A 23,282-nucleotide genomic window follows, 5' to 3' on the forward strand; every position below is an offset into this window, starting at 1 on the left:
TTTAAATAATTCATTTTACATAATCAGCTATTTTTGTTTGTTTGTTTTTCAAAAAGAGTTTTTTTTTGTTTGTTTTTTTTTTACATCTAAAATTAAGTTTTTTTTTTGTTTTTCCTTTTATATCAACTGCAAGAATTTTTTTTTTTATATTTTTTATTTGGTTTTTTTTTTCATTATTTTATTTTGACTATTTTGTGAAGGTTTTTTCTTATTAATTTAAATTTTTTTTTTTGGGTTTTACTTTATTTTTCTAAAATTTTTAATTTTATTATTTTATCTAATAATTATTTTTTTATTTATATACTTTTTATATATATATATTTTTTTTTCAATATTAAAATTTGATGTTGTTAAATTTTCATACAATTTTTTTTTGTTGTATACTTTTAGGCGTTCAAGTATTTTTCATTATGCTCGTAATATTTTTGTTTTTTTTTTTGTTGTTTTTAGTTTTTTTTTTTTTTAATTTACTTTCTAGATATATATTTTTTTTTAAATATTTTTTTATGTTTTTTTTTTTTTTTTGTAATAAATGAAATAAATTATTGCAACATACTAAGAATAGAGAATTGAACAAAACTATACATTTATTTATTATTTAGTTTAATTTAAAATTTCAGGGGTATATTTATATATATATATGTATATATGTATATAATATTTATATTATTTATAATAAATATAATAATATTGTATATAATTATTTATATAGATATAGAAATGCATTTATATATAATAAGTTGAACGGTTTTCTTTATTTTTTATTTATTTTATTTAATTTATATTTTTCATTATAATTATATTAATATAAATTTTATACACAATATATGTATAAATAACTTTTAATATTTTTTTTTATATTAATTATAGCTCTTAAAATTAAGTTTAATTTTATTTTTTTTTTTCATTTTCTTGTTTGTTTGAATGTTTTATGTTTAAATATGGGTCTTAAAATATTTTTTTCTTTCATATATTCATTGAAGATGTTTTATGAATATTTTTTTTAATTTTTGTTTTATTTTATTTTCTTCTTGATGTTAATTATATAATTTTTTTTATTTTTGTTGTTGTTGTTTGATTTTTCTTTTCAAAATTTTATTTAAATTTACCTATTAAATAATTAATTATATTATTACATTTTTTTTTTTGCTTTTAATTTTTTTTAATAATAGAATTGAAGACGTAAAAATAAAGCACTTAAACTAATAACAATTGCCTATTAGTGATTTTTTTTTTATTTATTTAAATTTGAATTTATATAGTTTGTTTTTTTTTTGGTTTTCTTGTATTTTTAGTTAATTAAAGTTTGATTTCTTTTATTAATTAATTTTCTTGTTTTTTTTTTAATGTAACTCTTAAAACAACTTGTTTTTTTTTCCTTTCATTATTTTTATTGAATTTTTCAATTATATTCGAATTTTAATAATTTTTTTTTATTTTTTATTCATTTAAATTTAAATTTGTTTATTTTTTTTTTTTTATTTAAAACTTAACACATAAAATATGGATCTCTGCCTAAAACTATGCTGCAAAGAATTATTTTCTTTGGTTTGTCAGAAAAAGAGAACAAAAAACGAAATGATAAGAAAAAATGAGAAAAAAAGGGATCAAAAATAATATTATTTATTATTTTTATTTATATAAATTAGATAATTTAAAATTTTAGTTTAATAACATTTTTAATATTGCAAATTTTATTAATATATTATGTGAACTTTTTATATTTATAATTGTTTTAATATACTAAAATGTGTGTGGATCTAATCTAGGCCTCCGAAATAACCAATTTTTAATTAAAATAAAATTTAGAAAAAAAAAGAATATATATTATTCTTGTGTTTGAGTTCGATTTTGGTTATTTACGGTGTCAAAGCATTATATTTTATGTAAATATCATTATTGCTATTATAATACATAATATGTAAATTGTTATTTAAAACAAGAAAAACAAAACTTTTAAAGCAAGTAAATTTTAATATTACATAAGATATATTTATAATTTTTTTTTTTTTCAATATTTAATTGTTGTGTTATAGTAGGTATATATGTTTTTAAAATAGTAATTTAATAAATATTTCATTTTTAAATTATTTTATATATTATGACACTTGAATAGGGCAGGTCATTTTTTTTTCGTATTAATATATAAAATACATAAATGTATTTGTATATTTTAACATATTTATATATATATATATACCAACCAAGGCACAATAATATAATAAAAAAAATATTATTTAAAATTAAGTACATTTTAAATAGTAAAATATTAAAATACAAAATATATGTTAGTAAAAGATATATAAAAATCAAATTTAAATTTATATATAGTATAATCAAATATACACTCTTTAATAATTTAAAGAAAACTATTCGCATATATTTGATTTTTTTATCATATTGTTATCATTTTATATAGATCCCTTTTTATTATTTAAATATTATATTATAAATATAAATATATATATTATGTACAAATGTATGTATATATATATATAAATATATATCTTTAATATTATATATTAATCATTTGCTATAAATAAAAAATTAAAACAGAAAATTGTAAAAATAAAAAATAGCGATAATAAATTTAAGCTAAGTATTCACTAAAGTAAAAAAATTGGCAGCATTATCTATTTTGTTTGTTTTTTTTTTTTGCAATATTTTTTAATTTAATCGTTCTTACAATTCCCCAAAAATTTTCCATGCGATTTTCCTTTGAATATTTTATTAAAATAGCTCGTGTATTATAAGAAAATCGATTAAATATATATATGCGAAAATGGTTTTTATTGAAAAAATCTCATATTTATAATTTATTTTATTATATAATTATAAATATGCATATATGTATTTATTTGATTTGCAATATAGCAGATAATATATTTGATAACAATCATAAATCATTTTCCTTTTATCGTTCACATTAATTTTATATTTGAGTTTTATAGTGAATAAAAACTTTAGTGAATAATCAGCTATATTTTTTCTTCTGTATATATATATATATGTTTACATAATTATGATAATTATTAATTTAAATTGAAATTTGAACATTATATAATATAATTTTAACTAACTTAGCTTTTGATTTTATTTTTGTTCTTTAAAATGTTTTTTTTTTGTTTTGGTTGCTTTTATGTTTTAATTTAAATAAAATAATAAAGAAATAAGCATAATAAAAATTGTTTTCCAATGAACTACTTTTCTATTTTTTCTTTTTTATCATGTTTAAGTTCTTTAATTTTATAACGGATAGGGCGTGAATTATAATTTGTTTTTTATTGGATTCCTCAATTGGGTTTTCTTTTTTAAGTTTTTTTTCTTTTTTTTTTAATAAATTTATTTAATTTAATTTTTGTTTTTTTTTTCTTTCATTTAAATTCAATTATACAATTTTTAATATTTATTTTTTTTTATTATTTTTCATTAATACTTATTTTATTTACTTTAATCAACCATTAATTCAAAATGTACTGATCCTTTTCGTTCTGAACGATCATGATGAATATTACGAGCCCAAGCCTTGCATTCAATATTTATTAAAACGCCGGCTAAAAATATATATAAATAGAAAAATATTTTGTTAATAATATAGTTTTATTGTTGAAATAATAAAATTAATAAAATTTAATTACTTATAAAGTTGTTCAAAATTTATAATACAATTTTCTTGAAAAATTTATAAAAATTAACTACAATAAAAATTTCACTTCGCCTAAAATTATGCAAAATTTTTATAAACAAATAAAATGAGAAAATTTATGTAGATCATTTAATTTAATTTCTTTTAATAACAAATACTTTTATTTATTAATAATATACGAGTATTATAAAATTATTGACACTTTACGAAACACAAATTTAGTAAATTACAATTTGATTTTTATATATAAATTATGTGTTAAAATTAAAACTGTATAAATGAAATAGATGGTTTATATAAACAATTTATACTCGTATTTTGGAAATTATATTTATGTATTTCAAAAATAAAAAAACTCACTTGCAACATCAAGTTCAACAGCAACTACTGGTGGCATATAACCTTCAATATTTTTGAATGGAAAGAAATAACCAGGGAAACCACGTCTTGGATGATACATTACAGATTTTAAATTCTCCTGATCAGCTGGATTTTCACCTTCACATGATACCCAGACAATATTAGTCTAAAAAATAATAAAAAATTAAGAAAACATATTGTTAAACAATAATAATTTTTATTTAATTATTCAAATGGTTTATAATCATAAAAAAAACTTACAGGCTTGTTCATTTCTACTTGATCTGCAATATGACTTGATAAATCTTTCGGCATATCCTTTGGTAAATCCTCTGCTGTCTTATATGTATCTGGTATCCAATTGTATATCTTAAAAATAAAATTTATTATTTTGATCATAATTAATAATAAAAAAGATTCTAGATTTTTTTCAATACCTTATTCAATTTCAAAAAGATACATGGTCTTCCACGTCTATATCCATATTCTTCTTCTTTGTTACATGCTTTAAATTCAGTTAATTCTAATCTGCATATTTTACCTTCCGGTGCAGGATTATCAAATGAACAGTTAACACGATTTTGTACTGGTAATCTGTCTATACCTACAAATCATATTATTAATTAATCGATATATATGTACATACATAAAATTTTTCATACTGTCAACAAACTCGTTTATTGAATCAAGCCAGTGTTGATCTAATTTTTTAGAATCATACCAGATAAGCGTACTTTCTATATTTTCTTCTGGTGGCATTGGTCTAAATCCAAGACCTAAGAATAAAATTCTCATTAATAAAGATAAAGTTTTATTAAACATAATTAATAAATAAGTATAAAAATATTGAGAAAAAACTTCTGTTTAACCTGGATTCGACCCAATTAAACCATTATCAAGTTGCCATTTTGGCTTATCATTCTCCAATGTTTGATAAAATACAGCTAACATGGCAGCAAAAAAGCCGGCTAGCGCAGCATAAAACAAAATGTAGAAAAATAAAATTTTTGCTGAAAAAAAAAATTAAAAGAAAATCCAATTAAAGATTTTTATAATACGTAATAAGATTTAAATAATATGCATATGTAGCTATTTAAAATGCTTTTAAAAAATTGTAAACAAACTGTTGTCAAATTTTTAAATTAAGATTTAAAAATCTATGAGTTCATAGATGGCTATCTTTCGCTAATCTACCGTAGCGCTCGAAAAATATGTATTTTAATCTGAGAACTAAATGTAAGACTTAAAAGAACTGATTCGTGTCAAAATAAGAAATATAATTAAAAAGAAACCTTTTCATTATATATGTATTTTAAATTTCATGCCGTAATAAAAAATTTAAACAAAAATATCAAATTTTGTCGAATTTCGAGGATTTTAAAATAAAAATTTTTAAATTCTGCCAAATTTGTCTGTCAATTAGGTATAAAGTAGGTAAGTATGAATTAAATTCAATTGGTAATATATAACACGCGAGCCACCTGATTTTTAGATTCTTGAATGGAATTATCAAAAAAGTTTTGACTGCATGTTAGTTTTCTGTATGATTATTAAAAATCAACAAGGTAACCAATAATGAAAAAAATTAATTGACATTTAAATTGTTACACCTAAATTTTTAACCTTTTATTAGCAGATCATACGTTTATTATGCGCTTGATTTTACCAAAGTTATCAGTACATATTTGATAAACTCAGCGATTCACGGACGATGTAACAAATTTAAAGATTTTTGAAAAATATCTCCTTATTTATAATAAAAACTTATTAAGTTTGTACTAATAATAATTTTGTGTTTGAAAATGAAAAAATTTAAGTATGTACATACATACATATGTATGTATGTTTATATAAATAAAATATCAGAAATCGATTTCACGTGAATTTACATTGTTAAAAACAATAAATTATCGAAATAAGAAAAAAACATAGAACATATTTAATCATTTTTAATTTATTGTTTATAAATTGATAGTGTTAAATAAAAAGACCAAATAATTGTAACTAAATTTTTTAAATAACTAAGAAATTAGTCAATCAACTTAACATGAGTAACTAACCCGAAATAGTTAGTAACTATTGTATTTAAACTAATATAATGTACACATACGTACATACATACAAGCATATCAAGGTTGTTAAGTTTACTGCCCTTATAAAAATTTTTTTTGCTCGTTCTAAAATTTCATACTTTCAATATTTAAAAAATATAATTATTAAAATAATAGTATACTCGTATGTATTTATATGTATGTATGTAATGAAAATATATATGTAATAAGAGTACGTCACTTTAATTACATTTTTAGAATTATATAAATAAATTATTGCCTAGTTTATTAACTTCAGAGTAGTGAGTATAACAATAATTTGTGATAACAGCTCAATTATTTGATATTTATAAAAAAAGTTGGCATTTCGAGAGTACCGTAAAATTATTAAAAAATATTTAAAAAAACTCATTTGATTTTAAAATAATTCTTAAATTTAAAATGATGTGGTATAATTTTTTTTTTAAAACTTCTTTAAATTCTTTTAAAGCCTATAGAAATAAATGAACATAATAAACATAAGTAAATACGTGCTATACAGATAAAAGAAAGCGACTGATGATTTGCTTTACTTTTGTGAATCTTAAAAGAATTAAAACAATTAACGTGATTTTACAGATCTCGATGCTGACGATACATATAACGAATATCTGCCCAAATATATATGGAATATGGAAAAACAAAACAGGAATTTTATTTAAAGTTCTGAATATTGAAAAAAAGATTGGCACATAAGTAGATATTTTAGATTGACTGAATATTGTTTTATGCAAAAACTAGTTAGTGCCCTTTTTTAGTGGCGTCATTTTCAAACTCTTAATTCTTGTATAACTTCTTATCTTTATTTTTAATTGAAATATTTATTTTCGTTAGAACGAAAGTCAATAAACATATAAATTTTGTTAAAATTTTACTAAACATCCTGCATTTTGAATTTATTTTGTAAATAATTTTTATCCGATCACTCCAATAAAGGTGAAAGTATATTTTTTTTTTGCAACATATTTGAAAATTAATAAAATTTTATTTTAAGAATATATCTTTTATATTATATAAATATTTACATGATATAAAATAAACAAAAATATTTTACAATATTTTAATAGTCTATACATTGAGTCATAGTGTTTAGTTCCAAAAAGTATAGATTCATAATTTTACATACATAACAAAATATTTATATGTTATATAAATAAAAATTTTAATTTTAAAACTGATATACATTTTGATATAATATTCTAAACATTATATAATAATGTTTGATGTATGTAATTTGCAACGTGTAATTGGTCTAAGTTTAATATAAAATGACTTACGTAAATTTTTAGTTTCCATAATCTCTTAATTTTTTTTATATATAGGAATGACGTGAATACTATTTTAAATATTATTTATTTGTTATATATTATATATATTATGTACCTAGATTTATATACTAAATATATTTAAAATTCAACATAGATACAATAATTTTGTATAATAAATTAAAAATATGGGCAATTAAACAGTATAATGCAAGTTTGACCTATGATTTGTGTATTATAATTTTTCGCTCCAAATAAATTATATGTTCGTGTATATATATGTATATTATTTTAGATTGTTTTTGATAGAAACAAAAAAAAAACTTCATTAAAAAATATTTGACAATATTTAAATTTCACCACTTTTATATTTTACTTTTGATTGCTCATTCTTTAATTACAATAATTAAAAATATAAAATTATAATAATCAGAATAGGTGTTCAATTCAATAATATTTTTATAAAATTGTACTTTTATATTTTTTTATAATAATTTAAAATAGTATTCTGTGCAATAAAAATTTTGTATAACAATTATAGATAATTATATTGTTCTCTTTGATTATTATTTTTATACTCTTTTTTTGCACTAGCATTATTTAAGGAATAATAGAGCGATAATTGAAATTATTATCATTTCTAACCAATTTTATAAAATTAATTTATATGATTATTAAATTTTATTAGACGTATAACAAAAAACGAAAACATATTTTCTAACACTTTATGTTTTTAATATTATTTTATACGTGTATTATAGTAATTCTGACTTTCAGTTTGGAGAGTTTTAAGATCTTTATAGAGATAGAAGTGCGTTTTTTTTATTAATTTTTTAATTATTAGTAATTAAATCTATTATAGAAACATGTATAACACTTTGTATTTAATTTTTTTTAGAATTGAAATTTATTTTGGTTTTGTGAATTTTATTAATATTTCATTAAGTACAGTGAGTTCAGTTAAATCAAGTACGACGATCCGATGGAAAAAAAGGAAGAAATAAACGGGAGCGCCTTAAAATTCAATAAAAACTAAAAAGAAAAACAAAAGAACAGGAACAAAAAACAAAAGATTTTTTTTATTTTCTTCTGTTTTTTCTTTGTTAGAAAGTTTTCTATTTCGTAAAATGAAAACGCGTGTGTCCACTAGGCGTGCCGTACTTTATTTAACTGAAAAGCTGGAAATTATTATATGGAGAAATAAATCGAAGTGAAACATTTTTTTGTTGTAATTTTAAAATATAATTTTCGTTTTTTTTTTATCATCATTTAATATAGAGCAAGTAAAATATTCTTATATGTATATTTTTATACAAATATGTATGTATGTACATTGAGTATGAATGTTTTTCCTTTTTTTGTTTTATTTATTTTTTGTTTTTTTGAATTCGCCGCATGTAATATTTATACAATACATTTTACTTATCGGGTACAGTGTCTTTTGAAGGAATTTAAATTTTTCATACGGGAAAAAAGTAGTCTCAATTATTCGATTACAAATATATATGTACAAAATTTTTATTTTGCGCCTTGTTAATATGCAAAATATTTAATAAATTCATTAGTTGTACTTCAAATGAATAAACATATTGATGTGTTTCCTCAAATTTTGATCAACTCTGAATAACTGTATCGTAAACAGAGTATAATAACTTTCGCACAAATGGCCTAAACTATGATAATTTTTTAATTTTAAAATTGGCTTCATGATTTCTAATTTTTTAAATTTCCTCGAATTCGACCCTTATCAAAATTCTATTTTGTGAACTGATTTTCCTGAATTTTGCAATTTGGTTGCTATTTATCAAGTTTAGGCAGCAATATTTTTTGGTTTTTTTTAATTCAAAAATGTGTATATAATAGTTTTTACTACAATTTATATGTTGCTTTATAATGTTGGCAAGCACGAAAATGCTGTATTAATTCTTTTAGTAAAACATCTCTCATATGACTTAAAAATGGAAAGCACCCTATAAAAATTAAGAAAAAAAAAACATGTGTCTTCACTTGTTCTATTTATCATGTCTTATTTGCATATAAACCATATAACTAGAAGCCGCCGATTTTATAATAAATAAATTAAATACAGTATTTAAAACATTTATAAATAGACAACTTAATGTTTAAAAGGAAGTTCTAGTTTTCTTTTTATCATCGAAAAATAATGAGAAGGAAAATTAAAGGCGTTAAGTTATTAGATAACAATTTTTAAATATAATGATTATAAAATTTTATATAGATTATCTTTTTATATTAAGATTTTTTTTTATATGTGTATGTATATCCGGTAACCAAAAAAAGATATTGAACTACTGAGTTTTTATAATAATTTTCAATATAAGTATTTATTTCCAATTAAGTCCACACTTCTTTAAGACATTATTTATTAAATTGCCCGATACATAAGTGTAATAAGTATACATAGTCGTATATAAACAGGGCGATTCTAAAACGTATACAACAACATATTCAGAAAAAACTGAAAAAATAAAACAAGGGAAAAATTTGATAATGCCTAAAGTTCGAATGCTTTGTATTCCGAAGATACATAAAATACAGAATGAAGCAACATGTTCATTTTAAGCCCTTTACTATGCCTTTCAGAAACTTTTTGTTTGAAGTCCCCATCTTTTTCAGAATGAAAGTTATATTCAAAAAAACTTGGATAAGTATAAATTTCGTGAAAATTCATTAAAATCCCTGGAACTCGGAAATCCTTGAGATTTTGCACCCAATCCGGAGTAAATGTTTTACCCATTTTCGATCCTCTAATCAATGGAATATGTTGTTGTATACCTTTCTGAGTCTTTTCTTAAAAATAAAAAATATTTTATAAAAATAGAATTGTTTAATAATATAAAAATTTCTTCAAATTCTTTGAGTTCCATAATGCTACAGTGATATAGTTTTTGAAGCAATTCAAAAATTATTCTAAGTTGGGTCGCATTCAAAAACCGTATGGTTGTTAAGTGAAAGTTAAGAAAAGTGCACTTATAGTGCCCGCTATACTTCCTTTTTTATATCGTAAATTAGAATCTGAACTTTATATAATAGACACAACATGAAAAGTGTTTAACTTTAGTGATTCAATAATTTTAAATTTAATTCAAAAAATAACGTCAGAAAATTGATTTCATTGTTTATTTTTCAATTTAGACTTTTTTTAATTTATTAATTAATTTTAAAATATAATTTGTAAAAATAAAATTTGCAAATTAATATCAAATTAATTAACAAAAACTAATTAAATTGATTCATGTAAAAAAATATAGTAAATTAACTACATATACGAATATATTAATGCTAATTAATCAAATTAATAAATCAGGGAACAAACCCAAACGAAAATTTTATATTTAAAAAACATACATCATATATATAATATATATGATTCATTATATATATATATATATATATATAATCAGAAGTGTGATTTTTTTAAAAGATATTCTGACTTTCAATTTTAATTTTTAATACAATAGTTAACTATTATACAATGAAATATAACAATAATTATTTACTATATTACTTTAGAATTTACTTGTACGAATTACTTTTGTTGTGACACCCTGTTTTTCTCATGAACAACGTTAAACTAGCGCAATATAAAATTCTTAAAAATATTGGCATTGTTATGAAAAATATTGACGAAATTTTATTTTTTGTTTTTTTCTAAAAGACGTTAATTGAGAGAAAATAAAATATCAAATTAAAAATCACTTGGAAACATCAAAATTATAAATTCATTAACACAAACGTATATACATACATATATATACTATTTTTAATTAATCATATTAATTAAATATGAAAATCAGATCAAATTAAAAATTTTTTGTTTATGATTCAAATTCATTTAGTACATTTTATAAATTACTTAAAAAATTAAGCATGACACACATATTTTTATCGCTATTTAATAATTTAATAATTTCAGAATTATTTAAAAAATTAAAATGATAGGCATACATAATGTACATACATATTTACGAATAATATGTAAACATTATTAACAATACAACATGTATTTTTATTTAATTTTTTAAATCTTCACAATTTTTAAGAAGTTTCCAATTTTACTATACATTCTTGTTAATTGTTCTCTCATTGGAATCAATTGATTTGTATATAAACAAAATAGTATAAGCACAGACATACATAATAATATATGCTTTAATTATTAATTGATGATGACGTTATAAAATATAAAATGATTCTTTATATACATGTATATAGATAGCCACTTACGTATATACCGTAAGCGTAATATCCAAAGTTTATTGAAGCAACAAAACAATAATCAAAAATTTGTTAGCGTTTCATTTAAATATAATAATTTATCATATACAATTCCATTTATTATAAACTGTTATATAGTTTTTCCAGTGATGAATAGATTTACGATATAACACCCAAAGGTTCCGGAATATCAAAATATTCCGCAATAATTTAGATCAATTTGTTGAAATAAAAGATTGAAAGCTGCTGTCTTGTATATTTAAATTCTGTTATATGATTGAACTAATCCATAAACTTAAATATTAATGTGTATTTTTAATAAAAATTTGAAGCCATATACCGGAAGAAATAATTGTATAACTACTGCTCTTTCAACTATTTTTTTTTATAATTAAGCTTTAGTAATTCGAAGTGTTATATATGTATATATGAAGAGTGTTATACTTTTATAATGTTATACCAAAGAATGTATATTTATAAATATACATTCTTTGGTTATACCCTATTAAAGAAAACTCTATAAATATACGCAAAAAAACATTCTGTGATAATGATGAACAATTGCGTAAGTTATACAGTTGGTATGCTTTCCAGCCTTTTAAAGTAAACTTTATCAAGTAACTCTATAAACCAAATCAAGTAAGAACACATTTCTTGACGTTGAATCTAATGTCAAATGATATTCTTAAGAAAACCTCTTCAAATTAAAAATTTGATAGACTAAAAATAATAAGATTTTTCTTTAAATTTAACTATATACCATCATTTTTTTTAAATTCGAAAGATCACCACTGCTTTTACTTATATATAAGATAAAAAACAAGAAAATGATAATAATTAGAATACTAAAGAATTTAAGGGAAAAAAACATAATACTATGTATGTGACTTGACTCGTACACACAAATTCAGACATACATGCATATATGAATAAATAAGTATAAGTATGTATACAATAGATGAATAATACATTTATGGGGTCAATTGTATTTAATGGAGAATCCAATGTTTATAAATTTATAAATTCTACTACAAATAGACAAATACACTTAGTAAATCGTATATAAATGCATATTGTATGTATATATATAGATGATTAATCGATTTTTTATATAATAAATTTAAATATTGTTTATTTTATGCTTTATTTCGTTACACATCTGTAGTTTTTGTGTAGAAATTACAAATTAATATGACAGAACAATTGCAACATAAATTATAAGAATAATAAGAAAAATAATATTTTTGTAGTACAATTATTATGAATAATTTGTATATGAGTAGTAGTAAATTTTAGGTACTCTTGCTGCCTTTAATACCATCACAGATTTCTTATCAATTTAATTTGTATAAAACAGAAATTATTGTTGGGTCTTTGAAATTCAAATAACATTTTATTCAAAATTAAAAAATATTGACCAAAAATCAAATTCTTGTATATTTATGACAAATTTGCAATCTTATATATTATGTATTTTATATAGTTTAGTTAAAAGTGTACAAAATGTTGACAGTTGTGTATCAGATTAATTCTATATTATCTGACAAAGAAATGTAGGTATACACAGTTTTGTAAACTGTACAATGATTATTAAAATTATATTAAAATTTAATTTGTATTGGAATTTTACAAATTAAAACAAGTTGAAGTGAAAAATTTTAAATTTAAAATTAAAAAATGTTATATAATAATTTTTGGATGACCATCATTCAAAATTGGGAATTTAAATTATTTTTTATCCATATATACCATTAAGCTTTGCCTTTTCTACAAGTTTACTTGAAATTAATATTTGTTTCTTTAACATTTGAATGACTTAACAATTTTCTAATCTTAAAATATATATATATATTATGTTTGTATTAAATTTTATATATATGTATATGCACCCAGTTAGAAAATGGTTGATTTTTCAAAATTGTTGGTATATTTTAATATACATGAAATTTATAGTTTATAAATATATTGAATATCTGTAAAATTATATCGAGGGGTTTTCAGCAATATAAAAAAATGATTTTATTTACATTATATACATATTCATCAATATAATCAAATTTATTGAAAATTTACCATAAATATAACATAGTACATATAACATTAAATTAGAATATTAGTATGTAGAAAAATAATTGGATATAACTCTTGGGTTTATCGGTTCTGCTTTCCATTAAGGAAAATAAATTTAATCTTAAAATTATTTGTTCTATTTCAATTGCATTCAATTATAATTAATCATTTAGATAACGAAATTAATTATGTAATAATATAATAAAAATTGTAAAATTTAAATGTATATAATTTTTTTGGAAAAACTATTATAACGAAAATAAATTAGAATTAATAAAATGAATGCGAAATAAAATGAATCGAACATTTTAAGGCCGGTTTATTTTCGAAACAATAATTGATCATTATGATGGCTGGAATCACGAAAAATTGTACTTTATTATTTAAAATTTATTTATACGAGTACTACACTATATATAATACTCTTCAATATTTTTATGATAAAAAATTCTACAATAATATTTTTTTGTAAATTCAGGGATTTTACATTTTACTTTTTCTTTGATAAAGAATATCAAATTTCAATATTCTATGAAATTTCAAAATTATTATTTTGAAAATGTAGCAATAAAAGAAAAGAGAAAATAGACGACATAAAGTTTATTATGTAATATGGTACAAATTCATAAAATTACTCTCCGCAAAAAAAAGGAAATATTTAGAACATGACATCAAAAAAAAAATAAATTGTTATATTCTGGATACTTTGTGTTTGCAATATACACATACATATATGAACCCATATATGTTCATATATATGAGAGCATATAATGTTATAAACAAATTTTTATTCTCCTATAATACCGTTATACTTTAAAACATTTTAATTTGCTTTAAGCAGCTTGCTTTTGATTGTAAATTTCAAAATTGAAATTTTAACCTAATAAAACAAATTTTAAAATTAAAATACACATAACCTTTAACCTTTTTAAAATAGAAATATACATTATAATATACATACTTATAATATATACGTTTATAAAATATAAAATATAATAAATATAAATGTGTTATATTCGCACAAATATACTTTTAAGGATATACAAAATTTTGATGAATTTTATTTTTAATGAATATTTTAAAAAATTTTTAATTTACCCCAACTTGATCCGGTACGACCAAGACATTGGCTAGTTTCACTATTCCATAAGAATAATTTAAATCCTTCCCATTTGCCCAATTTAGGCGGTGGAGCATAATATTGTTCAGCAACTTTTTTATCTGCCATTTCAAACTATATTTGACCTCTGAAATTATAATATAAGAATTTAATTTTAGTTTTACATAAACAAACATACTTGTATATATATAAATTTGTTATACAATTTTGAATAAATTATTTTTCTTTTATTATAAAATTAATGTTAATATTATAACGTATACACATATATCAATATTATATGTACATGAATATATACATATGTATATATTATATTTATACAATTTAATAAAAATCGATAATTATTAACTTCTTTTTTGTGAAGAAGAAGAAGAAAATTTTATTCAATTTATTAAAAAATTTATTCAATTTCCACTTGATTTGTGAGAAAACTTTTATTAAAAATTTTTATTGTTAAATTTTACCTAATTTTATATTTATTATAATTTTTTTCTTTTTAATTATTTAAAATTTATAAGTGAAATTTGTAAAATATACGGAAAAAATAATAAGAACTACACAATTTTATTCCTGTTTTTCTTATATTTTCTTATTTTCTTCTTATTTTTTTTGCTTTTTTTTTTCTCACAATACTAAAATGTTATGTAAGAGTTTTAGAAAAATGAAAATATTTCTTTTCTTTTCCCAATAAAATAGTAGTTAAAGTTAACAAAAAGCTTTCTTTACCTTTTTTTTTCCTTCTGTTCTACAAAATGAAAAAATAATATACACATACCATATAACAATTTCAATAAGAAAAGCTTTTAGTTGAAAATATACTATAAGAAAATCCCTAAACAATAAAAAAAAAGAACAACAAATTAAGATTTCAACATAGAAGAAAGCTTTTTATATTATGAAGGTATTAAAAAAAATAATAGTTGTTGTAAAACTTTTATAAATTTGTTATAAAAATGTAGAACAGTTATACAATAATTTGGAACAGTTACAAATGGTGAATTCATGATTTGTAATTGATGTTCCTGTATATTCATTTTGTTTTACATCTTTACTTACAGTATGTATAAAAGTTATGGTGGGCTTGGCAAATGTTTGTTCAATATTTAATTTTGATTATGTACTAAATTATGGTAATATGTAATATAAAAATAATTTATTATGGAAAATATTATAAAAATATTATATTTTTATTTATGTAAAAAAAAGGAAAAATTTAATAATAATTTAGGTAAGTACTAAAAAAATCAATCTCCATTATATATACATATAATATTACAAAAAAAAAAAACTGAAGTACTAAAAAAGCTTATTGAGTAATAAGTACTATTACTATAGTATGTAATATGTATATGAGAATAAAAGTACTAAAGTACTAAATAAGAATAAAGTTTTTTCTCATTTTATTTTGTCAAATATAGAATACGAGAAAACTAATTAAAATTTCAAAAAATTTTGTTATCGTAGTCGAATTAAATTTTGATCTTCTTGGTCAACCATTTTGTTCGTATAATATTTTCGCATTTTGTGAATGTCAATCAATGTAACGTAGTTCTAGACCTTATTAAGTGGGTATGTTATATTTCATAATGTTACCTATACAACTTTAATCAAAAATATTTTGACTATATTATGAACTGCAAAGCATTAAAATATCGAGTTTAATATTTTTGGAAAGAATTTTACAAATACATATTTACATAGTTCAAATTCAAAACAATTTCCAAAAAAATTTAGTACATTATTTTCAACATTTTATTAATGTTTTGGGTAACTCTATTTTTTAAATTTGTTTAACGGAACCAAAATTTAAGAATAATTTTTTCCGTGCCTGTAATTAAACGCAAAACTTAGAAGAAATTTTCAATTAAAAAAGCATTGAATAACTAACACTTAATTGAACATTCAATTTTTTAATTAAAATAAACAATTATAATATACTAAAACAGATTTGTAATTAAAAGTACTAAAATATACTTTGATATTTTTTAATTCTTATATAAATGTACTAATTTGTTATGCTTTTAAATTTATGATTTGTTCAATTTCCATTTTATAAATTTTTGTTTATTAACACCTTTAATTATTATACCCTTACATGTACAAGTAGTGTAACAAATAAAAATGTGTCGGTATATCAGTTTACTCATATGAAAAATCGAGTCATTTATGTGTATTTTTGTCGTCTTTTGAGTATATAATTATATTGAAAAATATTTATATAGTCTTTATGGATAGATCAGAATATTACGTACATTCAATTAACAGTTAAAATCTAATTATCCATATTATTTTAAAATACAAAAACCTTCTGATCTAATTAATAACTAAAACTAACTATATATATACTGTCTGTTGGGAAAGTTTTGCTTTTATTATTCTACTAAATTAGACCCTTTTTAAAATAAAACAAGAAATTACATTTTAAAATTCAAGATTGTAGATCGACAATGCTAATAAGTTTGTTATAAAAAAAAATCGTTATAATTATAACAATTTTAATATACACGAGTGTATAGTATATTAATAAATAAGTAGTTATATATATATATATATATATATTATATATATATATATGTAGGTTATATGTACTTAGGTGTTTTAAAATCAATTAAAATGTAACACTTTGTTATGTCATGATATTTTTAAATAAATATTATAAAAACAAAAAATTTAAAAAAAAAAAATTCAGTATACAGGCATGATATACATTATCAATCTCTGACATAATTATAAAATACAATGTATTGTAAACAATATTAATATTAAGAGGATGCCACAATATTACGTTAAGAATATTTGTATGTATACATATTGTATAATGTATTTGTGACATAATTCTTATAAATACGCAAAGAACATAAAATTGGCATAGAATTAATTTTTGTTTTATATACAAATACTTAATATTGCTCTATTTTGTTAAGTTACTCTTATTTTTACTACTATCACATGATTTTTTTAACGCAGTAATGAATTAATTGATATACAATTGAATTAAAATAATAACCGGCATTTAAAATAATAACTGTTGAAAGAAGACGCGTTATACACTTAATCTTGAAGAATAGCAAAGAAAAAATATTACAGAAAAGATTTTCCAAAAATGTTAACAAAGGGTAATGTGAACTTTCAAGCTTAATATTTCGAATTATTTTTAAGAATACATGCCTTTTAAAATAATAGATAAATTATTTAATTATTGAGGTTTTTTTAGGAAGGAGAATTCGAAAGTAAATTAAAAATTTCGATCCTGAACTGAAACACCTACTCAACGACAGCAGTCATATTTAATCATGTTTTAAAACTGTTTCTAATTAGCCAATTTGTAAATTTGCAATATTTTTAAATATTATTTGCATATTTAATAATTGCTGTATGTAATATTATTATTTTATATTATTTTCAGTATAAGTAATAATTTTGAAAATACAATCGGAATCGGAATGGGATAATTATTATCGCTTATCATAAACACTCATGATTATCAGTTTATTGTCATTTTTTTATTTTGCAGATGTCTAATATTTTCACCTTATTTTATCAAAACAAATCAAAGTTGAATTTTATTTGATTTGAACGATATTAATAAAATTTGCTTTGATTTTTATTTATTTACTATCCCTATATAAAATAACGTATGGTATACCATTTACATACCTATAAATTATGTGTTATAATAAATATGTACTTTAAAAATTTATGATGTTGTATATACATATATTGGAAAATAATCACTTGTATACTATAATTATACAATATGGTAAGTTTAAAATAATATTTTTAAATACATATTTGTCACAATATTAAAATTAAACTTTATAGCTTATACTTATAGAAAAAATGCTATATGTATAACAATATAACGATATCATGAATTTATTAAATTTATATAAATGGTAAAAATACAATTAAAATCAAAAAAGGAATCATAATATTCGATTATACAATATTGATTAATTCATTAATTTTTAATACATTCAATATAACAGAACACATTTATATTATATTATTACATTATGTATACATATAACAGAATTAATTTTATATTTGGATATTGTATAATTTTAAAAAACGAATAAAGAGCATATATATTGTGTTTGTAGTAGGTATAAGTAGATGGCGCGTTATATTTTGTTTATAGTTCTATTACTTTTTATAGAGGTTTAATATTAATTTGACATTACTTTCCTCTACATACACCTTTCATTTTTATTATTTAATTTACAAAATCAAGTAAAATATAATGTATCATACAAAATTCAATAGAATAGGAATAGAAGATGAGAAAATTAAAAAATATCAGTTTTAACTTATTTTCTTATATTATAAAAAATTAATTAAAAAATAAAATATAATCAAATTTCTACACCACGAGCTCTCTATAAAGCGAATTTTTAATTATTTAGCATTTTGAAACATTAAACAAACTTCGAGCTCGAATCCCTCTAACACAAAGTTTATCAATGTCGAACTTCTTTTTTCGATACTTGGATAGTTCGAGATATAGAACCTTCACAATTTTCCAAATATTCATATTATATTACACAACCATATATGTATAGGTGCGTACAAATGACAAGCAACCACATTAATTTTATAATGTATAAATTAATTAAAAAAAACTGCGTGATATTTGGCTATTAAAAGCAATCATATATTGTTGTTCACCTGGGAATAATTAAAGACTTTGGATTTGAGGCATTAAACTTTCCTAATATTACATTATTAAGTAAATTTAGTAATTAAAGTATTAAGTAAATAAATAATTTTAGAATTTATTTTGAATAATTATGATAAAAAAGTAAGATTTGATTTTTTAAAAAAACATTTTAAAAAATAGAAATTGAAATTTATTTTATTCGGACATTAATAAAAAAAAACAATAAAATAAAAGTGTATTCAACCTTAAATAGATTTTTCAGTTTTATTTTTCAGTCAATACTTAATGTCCTTAAAGGTTACTCATATTTCTGTGTTCTTATATAACACTTTTAATTTAATACAACTTTTATAACAGTTTATATCTTAGGTACCGACTTCTGATCAAAACATATAAATCTTAAATAAATATATTCATTTAATATATAAATATATTAAATGAATTTTTGTGACTCGAAAAGGACAAATTTTAAAGATTGTAAAAAAAATTTATAATGTCCTCGTGTTAATTTTCTTGAAAATATAACAATATAGAGATGTCAAATAAAATTCATATACATAAATACAAAATGGAAAAATAAATTGCATAATATAAGAAAAACTATGTATTGTTCATTAAATTTAAAAAGACAGTTTTCTTCAATAACATAAGGATAATAAAAGAATAAAAATAAAAAAACAAACAAAATATTAAAAAGGATTAGTCATAATATAAGAAAAATCATAAGTTCTATAAATAAGTACAAATATCAAACAATGTATAAATATTATAGAATAAATTCCAAGTATACATGTATGTATGTACATATAAGTATATTTATATATATATACAATGCAATACAAATACGAGTACAATATTATTTCATTTGTCATTTTCAACATAAAATACTACATGTATGTATTATGTATGTGTATATATATGTATTGTATAATTCTAGGGCAAGTGTTAAAAATTAATTTATAATAATTGAAAATTTTAATTGTATATTTCAGAAAACAATGTAGATATATTATTCAATTTTTATATTTTTAATATTTTCCATTTGTCATAGAAATTATATTTAAGAAAATTATATAAATCCTGGAAATGTACATAAATTATTTGTAAATTTCTGATGGGAGTGTTTGAAATTAAAATATATATTTACATAAATTTTATATAAACATGTACATGAACATATATTTTATGTTTATATAACTGGATATGTAAATAAAACCAGACTTTTTTACGTAATATCAAATACTTTTATTGTATATTAAAACCAAATTTAGGTTATCATTTTGGAAAATTATCAATAATTGGTAATTTTGTAATTGGCAATTTACTTATTTTTTAGTCTGATAATACTTAATTTTTTAAAGAAAACAAGAAGCAATTATTAAAATTAATAATTAATAAATTTATAATTTATTTAAATTAGTATTTAAATGAAAGACAAATGAACCCAAAAATTATTACAAATAATTATATAATGATGATTACAGGGAAAAAATCCACTTCTCTACGTACTACAATATTGTAGTGGGTCTTTAGCTTTTTTTTTTTTGAACAATTACCCTATAAACCGTATACTATATTATGTGTACATAATAAATGCAAAAGAATAAAAAAAAAATTTTTTTTACAAATTTATGTTATTATAAATGTGTATGTATATGTATGTACTTATAATGAGCGTAAATACATATGGATATGTATATAAATGAATTGTATATATAGCACATCACTATTATAACATAAATTATATTTTAAATATTGATTTCATTTCTTAATTTATTCAAACCTTCCATATTCTTTTAAAGTACGTATAAAATTTTTTTCTGTTATTTCCTGGGAAATACTATTTTACTTTTTACAAAATATAAATTATAATACATATATAAAAATATATTAATTTATTTTAAATTACAATTTATGTATGTATGTACATAATTTTTATTCTATACTTATAATATAAATTTATTTCGTAATTCAATATCCTTGATTTAAAAAAAAAAAATGTGAAAAATTACTATATGAAGAAATTAATATATGGGAAAAATTGTATATTTTTAAAAATACAAAACATTAAAAAATAAATAAAAAATTATAATAAATTAAAAAATTACTTTAAATAATTTACAAAAATTTTCCTATATAACAGTTTGATAATTTTCTTTGATTTTTTTAACCTAACAAAATTAATATTATATTAATTTTATTTTAAATATCCAAATTTTTTATATACTATTATTAAGTACATACCTATATAAAATTATATATTAAGTTTTGATTAAATAAATTTAAATAAGAGTTAAAAAATTTAAAAAAAAAAAATGCACAACCATATTGTGATTACCAAATTCTTACATAACTGCACTGAAAATATTGCAATAAATTTAAAGAAATAAAATATTAGTATTTTTTTTTTTTTCTTTAACTTCCTTAAAATCAAATTAATTTTTAAATAATTTTTATAAAATTCTAAAAATAAAAAATGTAAAAAATTTAATAAAATTAAATCAAAAAATTAATTTTCATTTTAAAGTTTTCGAAAATTGTTTATTTCTTCTTTGTTTTATTCTAATAAGTTTAAAGGTATGTATGTATATGTAGATGTAAAATATTTTATATATATATTTTCAGATTTATGTAATACCCATTTTTCTTTTTGTTCAATGTGAAAAAATTTTTCTTACTCGTATTTTTTTTTTTTTTTTGGTATAATAATTATTTTAATAAAATTTTTTTTATATGAATAATATTATTAAATAAATTTTCCTAATATCACTTTAAAAATTGTAAAATTTTAGTTAAACCGATAAAATATAGGTTAATAAAAATTTTTTTTCCAGATATGAGATGTAAAAAAAAAAATTATCGATTTTTATTAATTACTCAGACATTTCTTTTCAAAATGTCCTTTTTGTAGTACTCTACTTTTCTTTTCTCTATAGTTTTTCAATTGAACTTTTTTTTTTTTCATTTTAAAATAGTTTTCATTCAACCTTCTTAATTTATTAAATATTCATTAATATTTTTTAATAATTTTCTTTCACACAATCCAATTTATTAATTTTTATTATAAAATTTCATACTTAAATTATTTCACTTACAAAATTGAATTTTTAACTTTTTCTTTTTTTTTTTTTCAAAATCAAATCAATTGTTTTTTGTCTTTCTCGATTCGAACTGGGACTACTAAGCTTTAAACCAAACTGACTAACAATACAATTTTATTCATCCAAAGGTGAAATAAGAAAGAAATTCTTTAGGATAAGAAAATTTAATACCAAAAAAAAAACCTTTAAAAGCTTTTTTTTTTTTTTGTTAACTTTAGTTAAAAGCTATAAGATATATGAAAAGTAGATTTAAAAAAAATGTAAAAAAAACTATAAAGCAACAAATTTGATCAATTCAAAAATGTATGTATGTATGTATGTAAATTTGATTATAGACTAAGTGTAATTTGGTTGAATTTCGATTTTAAACTGTAAAATACAAAAGATTAAACTGTTATACATACTTTCATATAAATATGCAGGAATTTTTAATATTAAATTAGAAAAATTTAAAAATTTTTTTTAAAAATTTTTTTTTTAGAAAATTTATTTGAATTCAAAAGAGAATTATTGTTAATCTAATAACTAAATACATACATACATATGAATATAAGTGGATTTTTGATAATTCAGTTGGAGTTCTAACTTAAATTTCAAAAAAAAAATTTTGCACATTATACAGGACCTAATTTCATTTATATTTTCAGATTTTTAATATCTTACATTTTTCTATGTAATTCTTTACAGATTTAAAATATTTTTGCAACATTCAAAAATGGTTTAGAACTTTC

The 23,282-nt window shown here is 19.6% G+C and overlaps 1 protein-coding gene across 2 annotated transcripts; it reads right to left on the bottom strand.

The window, feature by feature from the left end:
• Nucleotides 1-284: 284 nt before the first annotated feature.
• On the bottom strand, nt 285-22,705 carry LOC129608724 (sodium/potassium-transporting ATPase subunit beta-2). Of its 2 annotated transcripts, none has more exons than XM_055520394.1 (8): nt 22,546-22,705; nt 14,769-14,917; nt 4,876-5,016; nt 4,669-4,782; nt 4,444-4,610; nt 4,268-4,375; nt 4,007-4,172; nt 285-3,554 (listed from the first exon to the last, which is right to left on the bottom strand). In XM_055520394.1, the coding sequence occupies exons 2-8, from the start codon at nt 14,896-14,898 to the stop codon at nt 3,451-3,453; spliced, it is 930 nt and encodes a 309-aa protein (XP_055376369.1). In that variant the 5' UTR covers nt 14,899-14,917; nt 22,546-22,705; the 3' UTR covers nt 285-3,450. The 2 variants fall into 2 exon arrangements, with proteins under 2 accessions (XP_055376369.1, XP_055376370.1); XM_055520395.1 differs by lacking the exon at nt 22,546-22,705 and adding an exon at nt 15,255-15,396.
• Between the last annotated feature and the right edge of the window lie 577 nt (nt 22,706-23,282).

Source organism: Condylostylus longicornis, unplaced genomic scaffold (assembly GCF_029603195.1).
Source record: "Condylostylus longicornis isolate FDR11 unplaced genomic scaffold, ASM2960319v2 ptg000034l, whole genome shotgun sequence".
Classification (NCBI taxonomy): domain Eukaryota; kingdom Metazoa; phylum Arthropoda; class Insecta; order Diptera; family Dolichopodidae; genus Condylostylus; species Condylostylus longicornis.

Bases quoted from the DNA above. Each gene is read 5' to 3' on its own strand.
- LOC129608724 (XM_055520394.1), bottom strand. From the start codon at position 14,898: ATGGCAGATAAAAAAGTTGCTGAACAATATTATGCTCCACCGCCTAAA. The intron at 5,017-14,768 runs GTAAATTAAAAA...TTTTTTTTTCAG, and splicing joins TCGTACCGGATCAAGTTGGG to CAAAAATTTTATTTTTCTAC. The intron at 3,555-4,006 runs GTGAGTTTTTTT...ATATATTTTTAG, and splicing joins TGTTGAACTTGATGTTGCAA to CCGGCGTTTTAATAAATATT.